The sequence below is a fragment of the Cavia porcellus genome, unplaced genomic scaffold (assembly GCF_034190915.1).
Source record: "Cavia porcellus strain 051 isolate PalLab524CR breed Dunkin Hartley unplaced genomic scaffold, mCavPor4.1 scaffold_28, whole genome shotgun sequence".
NCBI lineage: Eukaryota > Metazoa > Chordata > Mammalia > Rodentia > Caviidae > Cavia > Cavia porcellus.
The window spans coordinates 48,465,659-48,487,858 of record NW_026947511.1 but is presented as its reverse complement, the minus strand read 5'-3'; the positions used below and the strand labels follow the sequence as shown (position 1 = coordinate 48,487,858).

Below are 22,200 nucleotides of genomic sequence, written 5' to 3'. Positions count from 1 at the left end.
TTCACAGGGACAGGAATGGAGAGATGCAGATCTCTGCGGTGAGGAATCACTACTCACACGCACTAGTGAGGTTCTATAGATGAAAAAATGGGATAGATGTGTTGAAAACAGTGTACAGATATTTAAACTGTGTACATTCTTAGTGGAAACGTGAAGTAGTGCTGTTTTCTCTGTCTTTCTCTTTCCTATCATTAACCTTTCTTGGGCTCTTTGGGCATGCATTGAGTTTAGCATGAAGGAGAAATGATGTGACATTTTAGATGAATTATGTCACTTAACATTAAATCTCAGAGTGCATCTATTTTTCTATGGGAGACTAAAAATAGTGGCATTTTTAATGGAAAATTTTTAGTGAAATGTATGTGCTCCAACATTTCCATACCCAGTGTCGAGTCCTTCAAAAGAAAAAGCAGGCCTCAAGCATGTACTTGTACAGGAATGTCCATGAAAACAGTATTTACAGTAGCCCAAAACGAGAAGAATCCCTATGTCCAGAAGTATGGTTAAAAATGATTGCACATACTCTTCCAGTGGAGTGTTATTCACAAAGAAAAATAAATTACTGAGGCACATTGCAATGTGTCCAATGTGAAAAATTCTCTACAGGTGACAGTAGGCAGCCAAAGAATGTCCTATACCCTGTAGTGTCCTAGATGTGTGGTAAGCAGAGCAGAAGAATCCATAGAAAAAAAGCAGAACAGTGTCTGTCGATGGTTGAGTTGATTTTGGGGAAGCAGAGCTGACTGCTCATGATGCCCTGAGTTCACTGGCTGCCGCTCTGGGAGCTACAAGCAGATGAGATTGGCACAGCCCTGGTGTGTACTGAAGTCACTCAATGTGTGCTGTAGAGGGCCTGCTCAGCTCACCATGGCTTTTACCACAATTAAAGCAACTAATCAGTACAAGGGATCATGAAATAAAATATGACCGCATCAAGTCAGACAATCAAGAACTGGCCTTGGTTAAGTTCCATAATGTGTAGACATGTGATGCTGAAATATCTTCCTACTTAAGTATAAACTCTCGGTTATTTTCCCGAAAGAGTTGTTCCAGAAATATTTGGCAGTCGAAAAATCAACTTGGATAATTTTGAAAACAGTTTAAGTTAAAGAAAAATGCAAACTGAATAATAGAATTGTGCTTGATGCAATGCTTTATTTATTCTAAACCTTGAAGATGAATATATCCTTTGCATCTTAGTTGCTGGTATAATTATGGCTCTGTTGGTGACATCCTTGTGAGAGGATATCAAGATTAGAAAATCACCATTTTCTGTTCTAAGTACACTTGAAAACAAATGAAGAATATTCCTGAAATCAGTGAAGTAATTTATAAATGCAATAAAAATAATCAAATAATAAACATGGAGAAAAGTGAATTAACTTTTAGAGGAGAACAGAAACATAGATAAATAGAATACTGAAAGGATTTTTGTTATCAGAATAGATAAATTACAAATTGATTCTTGTATAAAGCAGTAGTGAAAAGTAGACAGGTAAGAAAGTAGTCATAAACACCCATAGGAAGGTTCTATTTTGTACATAAAAATTTATTGAAACTCACCATTCTCTATTCTTTTTTGGTCTGAGAAAAGAAAAGCATACAAAAATCACAGGCAAAAATAAACAAAGTGATTCTAATGTGATTGATATTTCTTGAATGCACCTCTGAACCAAGCTTTATGAAAATACTTTGAAGGGCATCATATTTACCATATACCATGCTGAGAAACCAAATTAGTAAGTACATGTGGAAGGGTACAATGAGATCAGAGGACAAAACATGTCTTGTTATTTTTCACAGTTTCTTGTTCCTGAGTTAAAATTTTATGTAAAGGGAATCTGATGTCTGTTTGCCTTTTATTTATTTATTTTAACTGGAACCTGAAGCAACAGTGATGACATCGATATGTCTGTGGGAGGAGAGTGTGAACCTGTTTCTTCTTTTTGTTTAGATGAATCTTGTCATCAGCTACTATTGTAAAGTGAGCATTTTATATAATGAAAGTTTATGTCTCTAAAGCACCTGCATAACTTTGAGCCTTATTGAAAAATAGCCTTTCATCTTCCATTATGGACATGTCTTTCCAAAGCTGAGTTGGTGATGCATTAATATTTAGACATGTGTCCCCTTCAAGATAATTTGACACCCTCAGTCTGCGGTTGGGGCTTGATAAACATTCAGCTTCACTGTAGGATGATAAGCTATAATGACAGATATTATTTTGAAGCACATGTAAGTAGAAACCTGTGAATGATTATAAGGGCAAGTCAATCATCACAAAGAAGTATTAGTGATGCATGTTTTGTGTGCTATGCAGCTTCCTGAGTAGTAAGTTTATATACCAGTGAAGTCCTGTGAGAAAGCTCAGGTCAATATCTGCCATTGGCCACATGACTAAACTCCATGGTACAGACTACCACCCAATCGCCTTTTATGCAGATGGGTGCACAAGCTGCCATGTGTTTTTTTTGGAGAATTTATTGCCTCTTTCCTGTCATGGTTTCCAAAAGTTCCTCTGCTATATGCTGATACCTCATTCATTTACAGTCTAAATTTTCAGCTACCTTTTCTGCTTATGTCCACTCAGTCTTATTCTCTGTGCAGTCATCTTCAAAATGAAACTCTCATATTACCAGATAAAATTTAAAGGAGAAAAATTAGAATTATGTTTACTAGTTATTTTAGTTAATGAACTGCAATATTTTCTAAATATTTCAATAGATTTTCTCATAGTTTATTTGAATATACACTAGGGGAGAGATTATAAGGTGTATTTATTTTTTAATTTTACAGGGAAACAATTTTACTAGATCAAAAGTACTTTGTGTAAAGGAACACTCTTGCATTACCATGCTAAGTTGTACAAGTAGTTAAATTTCTCTGAAAAAGTCTTCATTTCAGAGAAATATTACTACCCAGAAAAAATTTCCATTGCATAAATGAGCCTGTCTTTCATATTTTTATATTTTTCCTACTTTGAAATTACTTAGTCAAACTGTAGCAAAAGTAGATCAAATATCTTTCAGAAAATGCTTCAGAGCATAAGATTCTTCAAATTATACAATGTGATTTTTTGCTGCCCATTGATTTTGGAGTGGATGTTGCCAAACAAAAATGAGGCAAGAGCAGTAAAAGACAAATTGATAAAGTGAATGTAATAAAAATTGGCAAAGTGTGTAGATGACAAAGTATACTTTCAGCTTAATGACAATAAAATAACAATTCATTTTAAAAACAAATTAGGGACATAAGATGTATCTTTTTGCCAAGAGTAGGGAAAATGGAGACAGGCCCATGGAAAGTTGCACAGTGTATTTTGTGACCTTGCAGATGCAAACTGAAGCACTAATACAGCGTTTCACAGGCAGTAAGAATGCTCTGATGGACAAATACACAAATGTAAAAGTCTTATAGGAATGTAAACAAGTTCATATATTGTACTTCCTTACTGGGGAAGTTAACTAGTGCTGTTTTCCTATCTCTTTTTTCTGATTGTTTATCTTTCATTTTGAACTGTTTATACATTGTAAGATTCTTATATGAGAGATATCATATGATATTTTAGCTTCTGAGTCAGTTATTTCACTTGAGAGTTTGGTCTCAAGGTGCATCTGCTTGTCTTTAAATGACTCAAAAATAGAGGCATTTCAACAGGATACACTTCAGCACATATTCAAAAAGAAACACAGTGCGCCAGGAATTGCATTGCCAGTCATACGCTCATTTAAATCTGAAAGCAGGTGCTCAAACATGTACTTGTGTGGGAGGGTCCACACGAGTTACAAACCAGTGCAACCCCAGTATCCATCATTAGGTGAATGGGCAAAGGCTTTCACATGGACGGTTGACTGGCACTCAGACTAAGATGTATTTGTTGAATGGTACTCTAACATGACAAGATTGCTAGTAGTGATGTATGTTACAACTAGATGGATTCGGAAAATTTTGTACACATGACAGAAGGCTGACTCAGATGTTCACAGACTGACAGAGTAAGGATGAAACCAGAGTAGGTAAATTCACAGAGGCAGAGTGTCGAACAGGTGTTATCAAAGCAACCCCAAGTATCTTCTCGTAGGCTGGAGTCAGTTTTGCATGCTGACTCTCTGGGAGCTATGTGAAGGGCTGCACAGCATTGTGAATGCACAAAATGCCACTGAACTGTAAATTTGACAGGAGTATTTTCATTGTGGATGAATTTTACCTCAATGAACATACTAGTCAATAGAAATAATCTTCAACTGAAATGAGTGATTCCTCCAAGAAATGGAGAACCAGTTTGTGTAAATTTCTTCATTTTTATGTTTATCCTGAAAAAACAGTGTCCTTTTTGATAAAATCCCTTTTATTTTTTTAAATAAGGGATTACAAAAAAACTGGGCAATTGAAAGTAAACAGAAAAATCTTCAACACACGAAATTTAATCAAAATGCTAAGTTAGTATTAAAGGTGCAATAGAGACAATGTTTTATTTACTCTCTTACCTATGAAGATGAGGATACTTTTTGTGCCTTTGGTATTGCTTACAATTTGGTAATATCATTAATGAAAGTGGATCATTGACTTGCAACTCACCATTCAATGTTTCAAGTGTTTCTGCAAAACAAATGAGAGATATAGATGTGATCAGTGAAATATCATATAAATGCAACCACAAATGATCAAATATTGAGAGTGCAGGAGTGATAGAAATAGTGAGATAGACAGAGAGAGCAAAATATATAAAAATCAAAAATAGATCCTTATAGAAAGGAGCAAGGAGGATTTGAGAAATTAGGAAGTGTTTACACATAACTGTAGCATGATTATATTTTGTACATTAAATGTTATTAAAATTCACCCTTCCCTATTCTGAGTTGATCTGCAAATTAAAACCAGGGCTATCACACACTCAAATAGAAACAAAATGATGCTAAAATTACTGATATACTTTCCATGCTCCATTGTACCAGGCCGCATGAGAGGGGCTGGGAAGGATCACCAAGTTTAACTTCTGCCATGCTCAGCAGATAATTATTAGCTACGCTTGGAAGAGTATCGTGAGATTGCAGGAAGGACACTTTTCTTGTTATTTTTCAGAGCTACTTGCTCCATAGTTAGATGTTGATGCAAAGTGAGTGTCTAACAATTTTGCCACTGTATTTATTTATTTTTTTGAGTGGTCCCTCAAGGCACTGTGACAGGATTAAGAAAATGCAGATCATGGCCATGACAATACACTACTCACATGCACTAGTACAGTTTCATAAACAAAAAAAAAAGGGAAAGATGGGTTAGAAAGAGTGTACAGAGAATTAAAGTGTGTACATTCTCAATGGGAAAGTGAAGAAGTGCTATTTTCTCTGTCTGTCTCTTTTTATCATTTACCTTTCTTTTGCTTTTGTGTGTACATTGAGTTTCACATGTAGGAGAAAACATATGATATTTTAGTTGAATTTTGTCAGAATTGAAGTCTCAGGGTGCATCTTTGTTTCTATGGGGGACTCAAACTTTTATGGGAAAAGTTTTAGTGAAATCGATATGCTCCAACATTTTCATTCACACTGTAGACTCCTTAAAAATTACAAAGCAAGCCTCAAGCACGTACTTGTACAAGCATGTCAATGAAGACAGTATTTACAGTAGCCCAAAATGGGAACAATCCCTAAGTCACTAGAAAACAATTGCACATACTCATCCAGGGGAGTGTTAGTCATAAAGAAATATAGATTACTGACATACATTATAACATGTCAAATGTGGAAATTTATATACAGGTGAAAGTAGGCAGCCACAAAATGTCATATACCATGTAGTGTCTTAGATGTGAGGTAAGCAGAGCAGATGAATACAGAGAGGAAAAGTAGAATAGTGACTGTCAAAGGCTGAGTTGAGTGTCGGAAAATAGAGCTCACTGCTCGTGATGCCTTGAGTGACTGTCTGCCATCCTGGGAACTACAAGGTGGTGAGAGCATTACAGCCCTGACGTGTACTGCAAGTCACCTAATGTGTTCTCTAGAGGGGCTGTCTCAACTCATCATGGTATTTATTTCAACTGTAGAAACTAATCAGTAAAAGTGATAATGAAATTAAATACTGAAGCATCAACTCAGACAGCCAAGAACTGGCCTTGCTTAAATTCCATAATTTCTAGACATGTGATGCTGAAATATCTACTTCCTTAAGTCTAAGACATCTTTTATTTTCTGGAACAAGTAGTTACAGAAAAAACTTGGCAGTTGAAAAAGCAAACAGAAAAAATTTTGAAACATGATTAAATGAAAGAAAAATGCAAACTAAGTAGTAGAAGTGTGCTAGAGGCAATGTTTAATTTATTCTAAACCTTGAAGATGAAAATGTCCTTTAGATCTTTATTCCTGCTAAAAATATGGCTCTATGGGCAAAATTCTTGTGAGAGCAAATCAACGTTAGAAAACAACAGTTTCCATTCTAAGTTCACTTGTAAAACAAATGAAGAATATTGCTGAGATCAGTGAAGTAATTTAAAATGCAATTAAAATGATCAAATAATAGATGTGAGGAAAAGTGAATCAACTTTTAGAGAACATAAAGATAGATTTATAGAATATTTAAAGGATATTACTATTAGAATAGATAAAAAAACAAATTGATACTATAAAGTAGTCCTAAAAAGTAGAAACATAAGAAATAAGTCATGCGTAACTGTAGGAAGATTGTATTTTATAAAAAAAAAAAGTTATTTAAACTCACCAGTTGTTCTTCTGAGTAGACCTGAGAAAAAGAAACATACAAAAATCACAGTCAAACATAAACAAAATGATTCGAAGTTCACTGATATTTTTTGAATTCTCCTCTGTGCCAGGCTTTATGGAAATGCTTTAAAGAGCATCGTGTTTACAATCTAACATGCTCAAAAATTAATTAGTTATCACATGTGGAAGACTACCACTAGATTAGAAGAAGGATACATGGCTTGTTTATTTTAACAATTTCTTGTTCCCTACTTAAAAATTTAAGGGAAGGGAGACTGATAATAATTTGCCATTTTATTCATTTATTTTGTCTGGGACCCTGAAGGAAAAGTGAGGACATCGATATCTCTTTGGGAGACACATCCAGTAATATTTCTGATTCTTCTGTTTTTGGTAGATGAATCTAGTCATCAGCTACTATTTTCAAGGGATGTTATTATATAACAAAAGATAATGTCTCTATAACACCTGTGTAATTCCCAGCTTTATTGAAAAATAGCCTTTCATCTTCCATTATGAACATCTCTGTCAAAAGCTGTGTAGGTGATGCATTAATATTTAGATGCAAGTTCCCTTCAAGAGAATTTGACACCCTCAGTCTCTGGTTGTGGCTTGATAAATGTTAAGATTCACTGTAGGATGATAAGCTATAAAGATAGACATTACTTGGAAATACATCTAATTAGCATCTTGTGACATATTTCAAGAGCAAGTCAATCACTGCAAAGAACTATTAGTGAGCCGTGTTTTGTGTGCTAAGCAATTCCTGTTAGTAAGGTTACACAGTAGTGAAGACATGCGAGAAAGCTCATGTCATTGGCTGTGATTTGGACCATGACTAAACTCGATTGTACGGGCTACCACCACATCGCCTTTTACACAGATGAGAGCAGAACCTGCCAAGAATTTCTATGGGAGAATTTATTTCTTCTTTCCTGCTATGGTCCTCATAAGTTTCTCTGCTATGTACTGATACTTATTTGATTTACTGTCTCCTCTAGTTTTTCAACTACCTTTTCTGCTTGTGTCCACTCACTCTCATACTCTTTGTTTGTGGTCATCTTCAAAAAGAAATTCTCACATTATCAGATAAATTTAAAAGTAATAAAAATTGGAATTCTCTTTGACAGTTATTTTAATTAATGTGCTGCAATGATTTCTAAATATTTCGATTCATTTTCTCATAGTTTATTTAAATACATACTAGTGGAGAGAATATAATGTATTTACATTTTTTAATTTTATAGAAAAACCATATTACTAGATTAAAACTACTTTGTGTAAATGAAAACACCCTTTTATTAACATGTTGCAATGCAGAAGTAGTTAAACTCCTCTGAAAATGTCTTCATTTCAAAAAACATTCCTGGCTAGAAAAAAATCTACATTGTATAAATGACCTCTCATTCATAGTTATAGTATTTTCCTACATTGAAACTATTTAGTCAAACTGAAGCCAAAATAGATCAAATATCTTACTGAAAAAGCTTTGGATATAACAATCTGCAAATTATACAATGTGATACTTTTGATGCCCATTGATATTGGAGTAGACGTTGAGAAATGAAAATGAGGCCAAAGCCGTATAGGACAAATTGATAAATTGAATGTAACAAATACTGGCAAAGTGTGTAGATGACAATGTAAAATTTCAGCTTTACGACAATAAAAAAATAATTCATTTTAAAAACAAGAATAGGGAGGTAAGGTGGATGTTTCTGCCAAGAAGATGAAAAAATGGAGACAGGCTCACGGGAAGGTGCACGGTGTCTCTTGTGACCTTGCAGATGCAAATTGAAGCACTAATACAGCATTTCACAGTTACTAAGTAGGCTCTGATGGACAAGTACACACATGTAAAAGTCTTATAAGAATGTAAACTAGTTCATATTTTGTACTTCCTTAATGGGAAAGTTAAATAGTGCTATTTTCCTATATCTTTTTTCTGATTGTCTATCAATAATTTTGAACTGTTTCTACAGTAAGATTCATATGTGTGAGATATCATATGATTTTTAAGCTTCTGAGTCAGGTTTACTTCCCTTGACAGTTTGGTGTCAAGGTGCATCTGTTTGGCTTCAAATGATTCAAAATAGAGCCATTTCAACAGGATACATTTCAGCACATATTCAAAAAGAAATACAGTGACCCAGCGATTCCATTCCCTGTCACACACTGCTTTAAATTTGAAAGCAGGTGCTCAAACATGCCCTTGTGTGGGAGGGTCCACAGTGGTCACAAGCTGGTGAAAGCCCCCTTTCCATCATGAGGTGAACAAGGAAAGTCTTTCACAGAGGTTGGTGACTGGCACTCAAACTCAGATATGCTCATTGAATTGTACTCTTTCATGACAAGATTGCAAACATTGATGTATGTTACAGCTTTAAGAATTCGGAAAATTGTGTTCACATGACAGAAGTCTGACTCTGATGTTTACAGACTGACAAAATCATGAGGAAATCAGAAATGGTAAATTCACAAAAACAGAGAGATGAACAGCAGTTATCAGTGCAACCACAAGTATCTTTTCGTGTGCTTGAGTCAGTTTTGTATGCTGACTCTCTGGGAGGTATGTGAAGGGCTGCACAGCATTGTGAGGAGGCAAAGTGTCACAGGACTGCACACTTCACAGGGGTATTTTCATTTTGGATGAATTTTACATCAATAAATAGCTAGTCAATAAAAGTGATCTTCAAATGAAATGAGTGATTCTTCCATGGAATGGAGAACGGGTTTGAGTAACTTTCTTAATTTTTTTTTTATCAAGATGAAACAGTGTACTTTTGTTAAAAAATATCTTTCATTTTTATAAAACGGTAATTAGAGAAAAACTCAGAAGATGAAATTAAACAGGAATAATCTTCAATACATATGAAATTTAAGCAAAATGGAAAATTAGTAGTAAAGGTGCACTAGAGACAATGTTTTATTTACTCTATGACCTATGAAGAACAGAATAAGTTTTGCTCCTTTGGTATGGCTTACAATTTCATTCTATTTCTTAATATCTTTAATGATATTGGATCATGTGTTGCAACTCACCAAGTATATTTTCAAGTGTTTCTGAAAAACAAATGAGAAATATTGATGGAATCAGTGGAATAACTTACAAATGAATCACAAATGTTCAAATTTAGAAGTCTTTGGAAAAAGAAAATTAACCGATGGGGTAGAAAGTAGAGATAGTCAGAGAGGAAGTGATAGAGACAGTGAGATAGGGAGAGAGAGCTAAAATGCTTGAAGGATTTTTAAAAATAAGAATGTATCAAAATCACTAATAGTTCATTTTAGAAAAGAGCAAGGAGGATTGGAGACATTAGGAAGTGGTTAAACATAATTGTATCAAGATTGTATTTCATACATAAAATGTTATTAAAATTCATTCTTCTCTGTTTTGAGTTGATTTGAAAATTAAAAACATAGCAATCACACATTCAAATAGAAACAAAAGGATTCTAAAATCACTGACATTCCTTGAATGTACCCCTGTACCAGACCTCATGAGAACGGCTGGAAAGGAGCACCAAGTTTACCATCTGCAGTGCTCAGCAGATAATTAGTAGCTATGGTTAGAAGAGTAATAGAAGATTAGAGACAGGACACATTTCTTGTTGTTTTTTTTTTCCCCCAGAGGTATTTGCCCAATAGTAAGAATTTTATACAAAGTGTCACATCAATTTGCTGTTGTATTGTTTCTTTTTGGGAGGACCCTGAAGGCACAGGGAGCAGTATAGGGAGACACAGATTATGGCCGTGATGATACAGTACTCACACAAACTACTGAGGTTGTATAAACAAAAAATTGAGGAAGATGTGTAGGAAAAATTGTTCAGAAATTTAAATTGTATACATTGTTAGTGGCAAAGTGAAGTAGTGCTATTTTTCTGTGTATCTCTTTTCTATCTTTTGCTCTTTGTGTATATATTGAGTTTAGCATGTAAGAGAAACGATGTCACATTTTAGCTGAAATCTGTCACTTACCATTATAGTCTCAGGGTGCCTCTATTTTTCTAATGGAGCCTCAAAATAGTGGATTTTTATGTGAAAAATTTTAGTGAAATCTATCTTCTCCCACATTTCCATTCTCAGTTTAGACTCCTTAAAAATAACAATGCAAGCCTCAAGCAAGTACTTGTACAGGTATTTCCTGAAATCAGTATTTACAGTAGCTCAAAATTGGCAGAATCACTGTGTCCATAGGTAAATGGTTAAAAACAATTGCACATACTCATTCAGTGGAGTGTTAGCCATAAAGAAAAATAAAGTACTGACACACATTACAACGTGTCAAATGCGGAAAATTGTACACAGGTGAAAGTAGGCAGCCACAAAATGTCTCATACCCTGTAGTGTCCTAGATGTGCAGTAAGCAGAGCAGATGAATCCATAGAAAAAAAGCGGAATAGTGGTTGTGAAACGCTGAGTTGATTTTGGGGAAGCAGAGCTGACTGCTCATGCCTGTATGTACCGGCTGGTGCTCTGGGTGCTACAAGCAGGTGAGAGTGGCACAGCCCTGACATGTACTGGAGGTAACTGAATTGTGTGCTGTAGAAGGCTTGCTCAGCTCACCATGCCTTTTACCACAATTAAAGCAACTAATCAGTATAAGCGATCATCAAATGAAATATGACTGCGTCCACTCAGACAGTCAAGAACTGGCCTTGCTTAAGTTCCATAATTTGTAGACCTGTGATGCTGAACTACCTACCTACTTAAGTTTAAACTATCTTTAATTTTCCTGAACAAGTAGCTAAAGAAAAACTTTTCAGTTGAAAAAGCAAAGAGGAAAAATTTTGAAAGCAGATTAATTTAAAGAAAAATGCAAACTGAGTAGTTGATGTGTGTTAGAGGCAATGCTTTATTTATTCTAAACCTTGAAGATCAAGGTATCCTTCCCAACTTGTTACTACTAAAATTATGGCTCTATCAGTAATTTACTTGTGAGAGCAGATCAAGACTAGAAAATCACAATTTTCTGTTCTAAGTACACTTGCAAAACAAATGAAGGATATTGTTGAAATCAGTGATGTAATTTCGAAATACAATAAAAAATGATCAAATAATAGATGTGGAGAAAAGTGAATTCACTTTAAGAGGAGAACAGAAAGATTGATAGAGTATATAAAGGAATTTTGTTATTAGAATAGATAAAAATTATAAATTGATACTCCTAAAATAGTAATGAATAGTAGAAAGATGAGAAAGTAATCAGATATACCTATAGGAAGGTTGTAATTTGTACATAAAATGTTATTAATACTTACCATTATCTATTCTGAATTGATCTGTTAAAACAAAAATGTACAAAAATTACAGTCAAACATAAACAAAGTGATTCTAATATGATAGATATTTCTTGAACGCTCCTCTGTACCAGGCATTATGAAAATGCTTTAAATGGCATCATGATTACCATCTACCATCCTCAGAAACCGAATTAGTAAGCACCTGTGGAAGAGTACCACGAGATTAGAGGAAGGACACACATCTTAATTTTCACAGTTTCTTGTTTGGGAGGTAAAAATTTATGCAAAGGGAGTCTGACATTAATTTGCCATTTTATTTATTTATTTTGGCTTGGTCCTGAAGGAAAAGTGACGACATCGAAATGTCTGTGGGAGCAGAGTGTGAACCAGACACATCTTCTAATATTTCTATTTCTTCTCTTTGAGGTAGATGAATCTAGTATCATCTACTATTGTCAAGTGATGGTTTTGTATTAAAAAATTATGTCTCTATAGCAATTGCATAATTCCGATCTTTATTGAAAAATAGACTTCCATCTTCCATGATGAACATGTCTTTCCAAACCTGAGTTGTGGATACATTAATATTTACACGTATGTTCCCTTCAAGAATTTTTGACACGCTCAGTCTGCGGCTGGGCCTTGATTCACATTAAAGTTCACTGTAGGGGGGCTGGGGATTTAGCTCAGCGGCATAAGCACCTGCCTTTCAAGCAGGCAGTCGTGAGTTCGATCCCTGGTACAGATAAAAAAGAAAAAGCAAAAAAAAAAAAAAAAAAAAGTTCACTGTAGGATATTTAGCTATATTGACAGATATTATTTGGAAGCACATTTAAGTAGCATCTTGTGAAATATTTTCAGAGCAACTCAGTCATCACAAATAAGTATTAGTGAGCCGTGTTTTGTGTGCTGTGAAGCTTCCTGAGTAGTAAGTTTACGCAGCAGTGAAGTCCTGAGGAAAACTCCTGTTACTGGATGTGATCGGCCCCATGACTAAACTCCACAGGAAACAGTAACACCCTCTCGCCTTTATGGGAGAATTTGTTTCCTCTTTCCTTTTGTGGACCTCAAATTTTCTCTGCTATGCACTGATACCTCATTCATTTAATGTATCCTATATTTTTTCAGCTCCTTTTCTACACATGTCCACTCACTCTCATTTTCTTTGTTTCTTTTCATCTTCAAAATGAAATTTGCATATTATCAGATAAATTTTAAAAGAGTAAAAATTAAAATTCTGTTTGCTAGTTATTTTCATTAATGTTCTGCAATGAGTTCTGAATATTTCATTTTGTCATAGTTCATTTAAATATATACTAATGGAGAGAATATAAGTTTTGTATTTTTTTAATTTTACAGAGTAATCTTTTTACTACATCAAAACTACTGTATAAAGGAACACTCCTTCATTACCACATTGCAAGATACAGGTATTTAATGCCTTCTGAAAAAGACAACATTTCTGAGAAAAATTCCTGGCTAGAAAAAAATCTCCTTTGTGTAAATGGGCCACTCATTCACATTTTTAGTATTTTCATACATTGAAAGTATTTAGTTAAACTGAAGAAAAAGTAGATCAAACATGTTACTGAAAACGCTTTGGAGTATAAGCATTTGCAAAATATGCAGTCTGATATTTGTTGATGTCCTTTGATTTTGGATGTATAGAAAAGAAAATGAGGCAAAAGCAGTAAAAGACAAATTGAAAAAAATGAATGTAGTAAAAATTTACAAAGTGTGCAAATGACAATGTACATGTTCAGGTTAATGATAATAAAAACCAGTTCCTTTTAGAAACAAAAAGAGAGACAGAAGATGGATGTTTCTACCAAGAAGAGGGGAAAATGGACACAGGCCCGGGAAAGGCGCCCAGTGTCTCTTGTGACCTTGCAGATGCAAATCGAATCAGTAAGACAGCATCTCACAGGTACTAAGGTGGCTCTTCTGGATAAATACAAACATGTAAAAGTCTGTTAAGAATGAAAACAAGTTCTTATTTGGTACTTCCTTACTGGGAAAGTGAAATAGTGCTATTTTCCTATCTTGTTTTTTTTCTGATTGTCTATCTTTCATTTTGAACTGTGTATACACAGTAAGATTCTTATATGAGAGAAATCATATTATATTCAAGCTTCTGAGTCAGTTTTACTTCACTTGACAATTTGGTCTCAAGGTGTATCTGTTTTTCTTCAAATGGCTCAAAAATAGAGCCACTTCGGCAGGATACATTTCAGCATATATTTAAAAAGACACACAGTGACCAAGCAACTCCATTCCTAGTCGCACACTCCTTCATATTTGAAAGCAAGTGCTCAAACATGCTCTTGTGTGGTAGGGTGCACAGGGTTCAAATGCTGTTAAAATGCCAGTGTCCATCATGTGGTGAACAGAGAAAGGCTTTCACATAGGTGGTTGACTGGTATTCAGACTCAGATGTACTTTCTGAATGGTACTCTGCCATGACAACATGGGAAGTATTGAGGTATGTTACAACATGATGAATTTGGATAAGTGTGTACACATGACAAAAGGCTGAATACGATGCTCACAGATTGAAGGAATAATGAGGAAACCAGAGTAGGTAAATTCCCAGAGACAGTGAGTGGAACAGTGTTCATGCAAGCAACCAGATGTATCTTCTCGTGAGCTGGAGTAAATTTTGCATGCTGCCACCCTGGGAGGTATGTGAAGGGCTGCACAGCACTGTGAATGTGCAAAGCAAAACTGTACTGTACACTTCACAGAAGTATTTTCGTTAATGACAAATTTTATGTCAGTAAACATAGCTAGTCAATAGAAGTGATCTTCAACTTAAATGAGTGATTCATCCATAAAATGGAGAAGCAGTTTGTGTACACTTCTTAATTTTTATGTTTATCATGATAAAACATTGTACTTTTGTTTAAAACATCTTTCATTTTTTGAACAAGTTATTAGAGGAAAATGGCAATTGAAATTAAACAAAAAATCTTCACTATAAATCAAATTAAAGCAAAATGGAAAATTAGTAGTAAAGGTGTACTAGAGACACTTCTTTATTTACTCTATGACCTATAAATATGAGGATACCTGTTACTCCTTTCATATTGCTTACAGTTTGGTTCTATTTGATAATATCTTCAATCAAATTGGATCAAGGGTTTAAACTCACCATGTTCCGTTTGAAGTGTTTCTGCAAAACAAATGAGAAATACTGATGGTATCAGGTTAATAACTTATTGATGCAATCACAATTGATTAAGAATTAGAAGTCTTTATAAAAAGTAAATTAACTGATGGTGTAGAACATAAAGACAGAAAGTGAGAGAGGGAGTGAAAGAAACAGGGTGAGATAGTTAGAGCCAATATGTTGGACGAATTTTTAATACTAAGAATCTATCAAAATCACAAATAGATCCTTTTTCAAAAACATCAAGAAAGAGTGGAGAAATTAGGAAATGATTACACATAACTGTAGCGATTGTATTTAGTACATAAAATATTATTAAAATTTACCTTTCTCTCTTCTGAGTTGTTTTGCAAAATAAAAACTGACTGAACTCAAAATCAAATAGAAATAAAATGATTCTAATATCACTGATATTCATTGAGTGCTCCCCTGTACCAGGCCCCAAGAAAATGGCTGGGAAGGAGTGAAAAGTTTAACATCTGCATTGCTCAGCAGATAATTAGTAGCTATGTCTGGAAGAGTAAATTGAGATTAGAGGCAGGACACATTTCTTCTTGTTTTTCAAAACTGCTTACTCCACAGTTAGAAGTTTATGCAAAGTGAGTCCCACATCAATTTCCAGTTACATTTTTTTTTTCCTTTTGCCCAGGACCCTAAATGCACAGGGACAGGAATGGAGAGATGCAGATCTCTGCGGTGAGAAATCACTACTCACACGCACTAGTGAGGTTCTATAGATAAAAAAATGGGGAAGATATGTTGAAAACAGTGTACAGAAATTTAAACTGTGTACATTCTTAGTGGAACAGTGAAGTAGTGCTGTTTTCTCTGTCTTTCTCTTTCCTATCGTTAACCTTTCTTGGGCTCTTTGGGCATACATTGAGTTTAACATGCAGGAGAAATGATGTGACATTTTAGATGAATGATGTCACTTACCATTAAATCTCAGAGTGCATCTATTTTTCTATGGGAGACTAAAAATAGCGGCATTTTTAATGGAAAATTTTTAGTGAAATGTATGTGCTCCAACATTTCCATACCCAGTGTCAAGTCCTTCAAAAGAAAAAGCAGGCCTCAAGCATGTACTTGTACAGGAATGTCCATGAAAACAGTATTTACAGTAGCCCAAAACGAGAAGAATCCCTATGTCCAGAAGTATGGTTAAAAATGATTGCACATACTCTTCCAGTGGAGTGTTATTCACAAAGAAAAATAAAGTACTGACGCACATTGCAATGTGTCCAATGTGAAAAATTCTATACAGGCGAAAGTACGCAGCCACAAAATGTCCTATACTCTGTAGTGTCCTAGATGTGTGGTAAGCAGAGCAGAAGAATCCATAGAAAAAAAGCAGAACAGTGTCTGTCAATGGCTGAGATGATTTTGGGGAAGCAGAGCTGACTGCTCATGATGCCCTGAGTTCACTGGCTGCCGCTCTGGGAGCTACAAGCAGGTGAGAGTTGCACAGCCCTGGTGTGTACTGAAGTCACTCAATGTGTGCTGTAGAGGGCCTGCTCAGCTCACCATGGCTTTTACCACAATTAAAGCAACTAATCAGTACAAGGGATCATGAAATAAAATATGACCGCATCAAGTCAGACAATCAAGAACTGGCCTTGGTTAAGTTCCATAATGTGTAGACATGTGATGCTGAAATATCTTCCTCTTAAGGATAAACTCTCAGTTATTTTCTCAAAAGAGTTGTTCCAGAAATACTTGGCAGTTGAAAAATCAACTTGGATAATTTTGAAAACAGTTTAAGTTAAAGAAAAATGCAAACTGAGTAATAGAATTGTGCTTGAAGCAATGCTTTATTTATTCAAACCTTGAAGATGAATATATCCTTTGCATCTTAGTTGCTGGTATAATTATGGCTCTGTTGGTGACATCCTTGTGAAAGGATATCAAGATTAGAAAATCACCATTTTCTGTTCTGAGTACACTTGCAAACAAATGAAGAATATTGCTGAAATCAGTGAAGAAAATTATAAATGCAATAAAAAATAATCAAATAATAAACATGGAGAAAAGTGAATTAACTTTTAGAGGAAAACAGAAACATAGATAAATAGAATATTAAAAGGATTGTTGTTATTAGAATAGATAAATTACAAATTGATTCTCGTATAAAGTAGTATTGAAAAGTAGACAGGTAAAAAAGTAGTCATAAACACCGATAGGAAGGTTCTATTTTGTACATAAAAATTTATTGAAACTCACCATTCTCTATTCTTTTTTGATCTGAGAAAAGAAAAGCATACAAAAATCACAGGCAAAAATAAACAAAGTGATTCTAATGTGATTGATATTTCTTGAATGTACCTCTGAACCAAGCTTTATGAAAATACTTTGAAGGGCATCATATTTACCATATACCATGCTGAGAAACCAAATTAGTAAGTACATGTGGAAGGGTACAATGAGATCAGAGGACAAAACATGTCTTGTTATTTTTCACAGTTTCTTGTTCCTGAGTTAAAATTTTATGTAAAGGGAATCTGATGTCTGTTTGCCTTTTATTTATTTATTTTAACTGGAACCTGAAGCAACAGTGATGACATCGATATGTCTGTGGGAGGAGAGTGTGAACCAGACACATCCACTAATATTTCTGTTTCTTCTTTTTGTTTAGATGAATCTTGTCATCAGCTACTATTGTAAAGTGAGCATTTTATATAATGAAAGTTTATGTCTCTAAAGCACCTGCATAACTTTGAGCCTTATTGAAAAATAGCCTTTCATCTTCCATTATGGACATGTCTTTCCAAAGCTGAGTTGGTGATGCATTAATATTTAGACATGTGTCCCCTTCAAGATAATTTGACACCCTCAGTCTGCGGTTGGGGCTTGATAAACATTCAGCTTCACTGTAGGATGATAAGCTATAATGACAGATATTATTTTGAAGCACATGTAAGTAGAAACCTGTGAATGATTATAAGGGCAAGTCAATCATCACAAAGAAGTATTAGTGATGCATGTTTTGTGTACTATGCAGCTTCCTGAGTAGTAAGTTTATATACCAGTGAAGTCCTGTGAGAATGCTCATGTCAATATCTGCCATTGGCCACATGACTAAACTCCGTGGTACATACTACCTCCCAATCGCCTTTTACACAGATGGGTGCAGGAGCTGCCATTTGTTTCTTTTGGGAGAATTTATTGCCTCTTTCCTGTTATGATTTCCAAAAGTTCCTCTGCTACATGCTGATACCTCATTCATTTACAGTCTAAATTTTCAGCTACCTTTTCTGCTCATGTCCACTCACTTTTATTCTCTGTGTAGTCATCTTCAAAATGAAATTCTCATATTACCAGATAAAATTTAAAGGAGAAAAATTAGAATTATGTTTACTAGTTATTTTAGTTAATGAACTGCAATATTTACTAAATATTTCAATAGATTTTCTCATAGTTTATTTGAAAATATACTAGGGGAGAGAATATAAGGTGTATTTATTTTTTAATTTTACAGGGAAACAATTTTACTAGATCAAAAGTACTTTGTGTAAAGGAACACTCTTGTATTACCATGTTAAGCTGTACAAGTTGTTAAATTCCTCCGAAAAAGTCTTCATTTCAGAGAAATATTACTCCCTAGAAAAAATTTCCATTGCATAAATGAGCCTGTCTTTCATATTTTTAAATTTTTCCTACTTTGAAAGTACTTGGTCAAACTGAAGCAAAAGTAGATCAAATATCTTTCAGAAAATGCTTCAGAGCATAAGATTCTTCAAATTATACAATGTGATTTTTTGCTGCCCATTGATTTTGGAGTGGATGTTGCCAAACAAAAATGAGGCAAAAGCAGTAAAAGACAAATTGATAAAGTGAATGTAATAAAAATTGGCAAAGTGTGTAGATGACAAAGTATACTTTCAGCTTAATGACAATAAAATAACAATTCATTTTAAAAACAAATTAGGGACATAAGATGTATCTTTTTGCCAAGAGTAGGGAAAATGGAGACAGGCCCATGGAAAGTTGCACAGTGTATTTTGTGACCTTGCAGATGCAAACTGAAGCACTAATACAGCGTTTCACAGGCAGTAAGAATGCTCTGATGGACAAATACACAAATGTAAAAGTCTTATAGGAATGTAAACAAGTTCATATATTGTACTTCCTTACTGGGGAAGTTAACTAGTGCTGTTTTCCTATCTCTTTTTTCTGATTGTCTATCTTTCATTTTGAACTGTTTATACATTGTAAGATTCTTATATGAGAGATATCATATGATATTTTAGCTTCTGAGTCAGTTATTTCACTTGAGAGTTTGGTCTCAAGGTGCATCTGCTTGTCTTTAAATGACTCAAAAATAGAGGCATTTCAACAGGATACACTTCAGCACATATTCAAAAAGAAACACAGTGCGCCAGGAATTGCATTGCCAGTCATACGCTCATTTAAATCTGAAAGCAGGTGCTCAAACATGTACTTGTGTGGGAGGGTCCACACGAGTTACAAACCAGTGCAACCCCAGTATCCATCATTAGGTGAATGGGCAAAGGCTTTCACATGGACGGTTGACTGGCACTCAGACTAAGATGTATTTGTTGAATGGTACTCTAACATGACAAGATTGCTAGTAGTGATGTATGTTACAACTAGATGGATTCGGAAAATTTTGTACACATGACAGAAGGCTGGCTCAGATGTTCACAGACTGACAGAGTAAGGATGAAACCAGAGTAGGTAAATTCACAGAGGCAGAGTGTCGAACAGGTGTTATCAAAGCAACCCCAAGTATCTTCTCGTAGGCTGGAGTCAGTTTTGCATGCTGACTCTCTGGGAGCTATGTGAAGGGCTGCACAGCATTGTGAATGCACAAAATGCCACTGAACTGTAAATTTGACAGGAGTATTTTCATTGTGGATGAATTTTACCTCAATGAACATACTAGTCAATAGAAATAATCTTCAACTGAAATGAGTGATTCTTCCAAGAAATGGAGAACTGGTTTTTGTAAATTTCTTCATTTTTATGTTTATCCTGAAAAACCAGTGTCCTTTTTCATAAAATCCCTTTCATTTTTTAAAATAAGGGATTACAGAAAAACTGGGCAATTGAAACTAAACAGGAAAAGTCTTCAACACATGAAATTTAATCAAAATGCTAAATTAGTATTAAAGGTGCAATAGAGACAATGTTTTATTTACTCTATGACCTATGAAAATGAGGATACTTTTTGCGCCTTTGGTATTGCTTACAATTTGGTAATGTCATTAATCAAAGTGGATCATTGACTTGCAACTTACCATTCAATGTTTCATGTGTTTCTGCAAAACAAATGAGAAATATGTATGGAATCAGTGAAAAAACATATAAATGCAATCACAAATGATCAAATATTGGGAGCCTTTGGAAAACTTAAAATTACTGATGGGGTAGAACTTAGAGATAAAGAGTGAAGGAGTGATAGAGATAGTGAAATAGACAGAGAGAGCAAAAAATATATAAAAATCAAAAATAGATCCTTATACAAAGGAGCAAGGAGAATTTGAGAAATTAGGAAGTGTTTACACATAACTGTAGCATGATTGTATTTTGTACATAAAATATTATTAAAATTTGCCCTTCCCTATTCTAAGTTGATCTGCAAATTAAAACCAGGGCTATCACACACTCAAATAGAAACAAAATGATGCTAAAATCACTGATATTCTTTCCATGCTCCATTGTACCAGGCCGCATGAGAGGGGCTGGGAAGGATCACCAAGTTTAACATCTGCTCTCCTCAGCAGATAATTAATAGCTATGCTTGGAAGAGTATCATGAGATTAAAGGCAGGACACTTTTCTTGTTATTTTTCAGAGCTACTTGCTCCATAGTTAGAAGTTGATGCAAAGCGAGTGTCTAACCAGTTTGCCACTGTATTTATTTCTTGTTTGAGTGGACCCTGAAGGCACTGTGACAGGATTAAGGAAATGCAGATCATGGCCATGGAAATACGCTACTCACGCCCACTAGTGCCGTTTGATAAACAAAAAAATGGGGAAGATGGGTTAGAAAGAGTGTACAGAAAATTAAATTGTGTACATTCTCAGTGGGAAAATGAAGTAGTGCTATTTTCCCTGTCTGTCTCTTTTTTATCATTTACCTTTCTTTTGATTTTGTGAGTACATTGAGTTTCGCATGTAGGAGAAAACATATGATATTTTAGTTGAATTTTGTAACAATTAAAGTCTCACGGTGCATCTTTGTTTCTATAGGAGACTCAAAATAGTGGTTATTTATGGGAAAAGTTTTAGTGAAATCGATATGCTCCAACATTTCCATTCACACTGTAGACTCCTTAAAAATTACAAAGCAAGCCTCAAGCATGTACTTGTACAGGTAGGTTGATGAAGACAGTATTTACAGTAACCCAAAATGGGAAGAATTCCTAAGTCACTAGAAAAATGTTTAAAAACAATTGCACATACTCATCCAGTGGAGTGTTAGTCATAAAGAAATATATAGATTACTCACAAACATTACAACATGTCAAATGTGGAAATTTATATACAGGTGAAAGTAGGCAGCCACAAAATGTCATATACCATGTAGTGTCTTAGATGTGAGGTAAGCAGAGCAGATGAATACAGAGAGAAAAAGTAGAATAGTGACTGTCAAAGGCTGAGTTGAGTGTCAGAAAATAGAGCTCACTGCTCGTGATGCCTTGAGTGACTGTCTGCCATCCTGGGAACTACAAGGTGGTGAGAGCATTACAGCCCTGACGTGTACTGCAAGTCACCGAATGTGTTCTCTAGAGGGGCTGTCTCAACTCATCATGGCATTTATTTCAACTATAGAAACTAATCAGTAAAAGCGATAATGAAATGAAATACTGCAGCATCAACTCAGACAGCTAGAACTGGCCTTGCTTAAATTCCATAATTTCTAGACATGTGATACTCAAATATCTACCTCCTTAAGTCTAAAACATCTTTTATTTTCTGGAACAAGTAGTTACAGAAAAACTTGGCAGTTGAAAAAGCAAACAGAAAAAATTTTGAAACATGATTAAATGAAAGAAAAATGCAAACTAAGTAGTAGAAGTGTGCTAGAGGCAATGTTTAATTTATTC

At 34.7% G+C, this 22,200-nt stretch overlaps 1 protein-coding gene across 1 annotated transcript in view; it reads right to left on the bottom strand.

Moving 5' to 3' along the window:
- 39d1 (enterophilin-1) overlaps window positions 1–22,200 on the bottom strand; it is a 130,818-nt gene that overhangs the window by 87,213 nt on the left and 21,405 nt on the right. Inside the window, 8 exon segments of the mRNA NM_001173114.1 lie at window positions 1,564–1,584; window positions 4,579–4,599; window positions 6,715–6,735; window positions 9,759–9,779; window positions 11,981–12,001; window positions 15,114–15,134; window positions 17,352–17,372; window positions 20,390–20,410. Of these exon segments, the coding sequence (NP_001166585.1) occupies window positions 1,564–1,584; window positions 4,579–4,599; window positions 6,715–6,735; window positions 9,759–9,779; window positions 11,981–12,001; window positions 15,114–15,134; window positions 17,352–17,372; window positions 20,390–20,410 (168 nt within the window).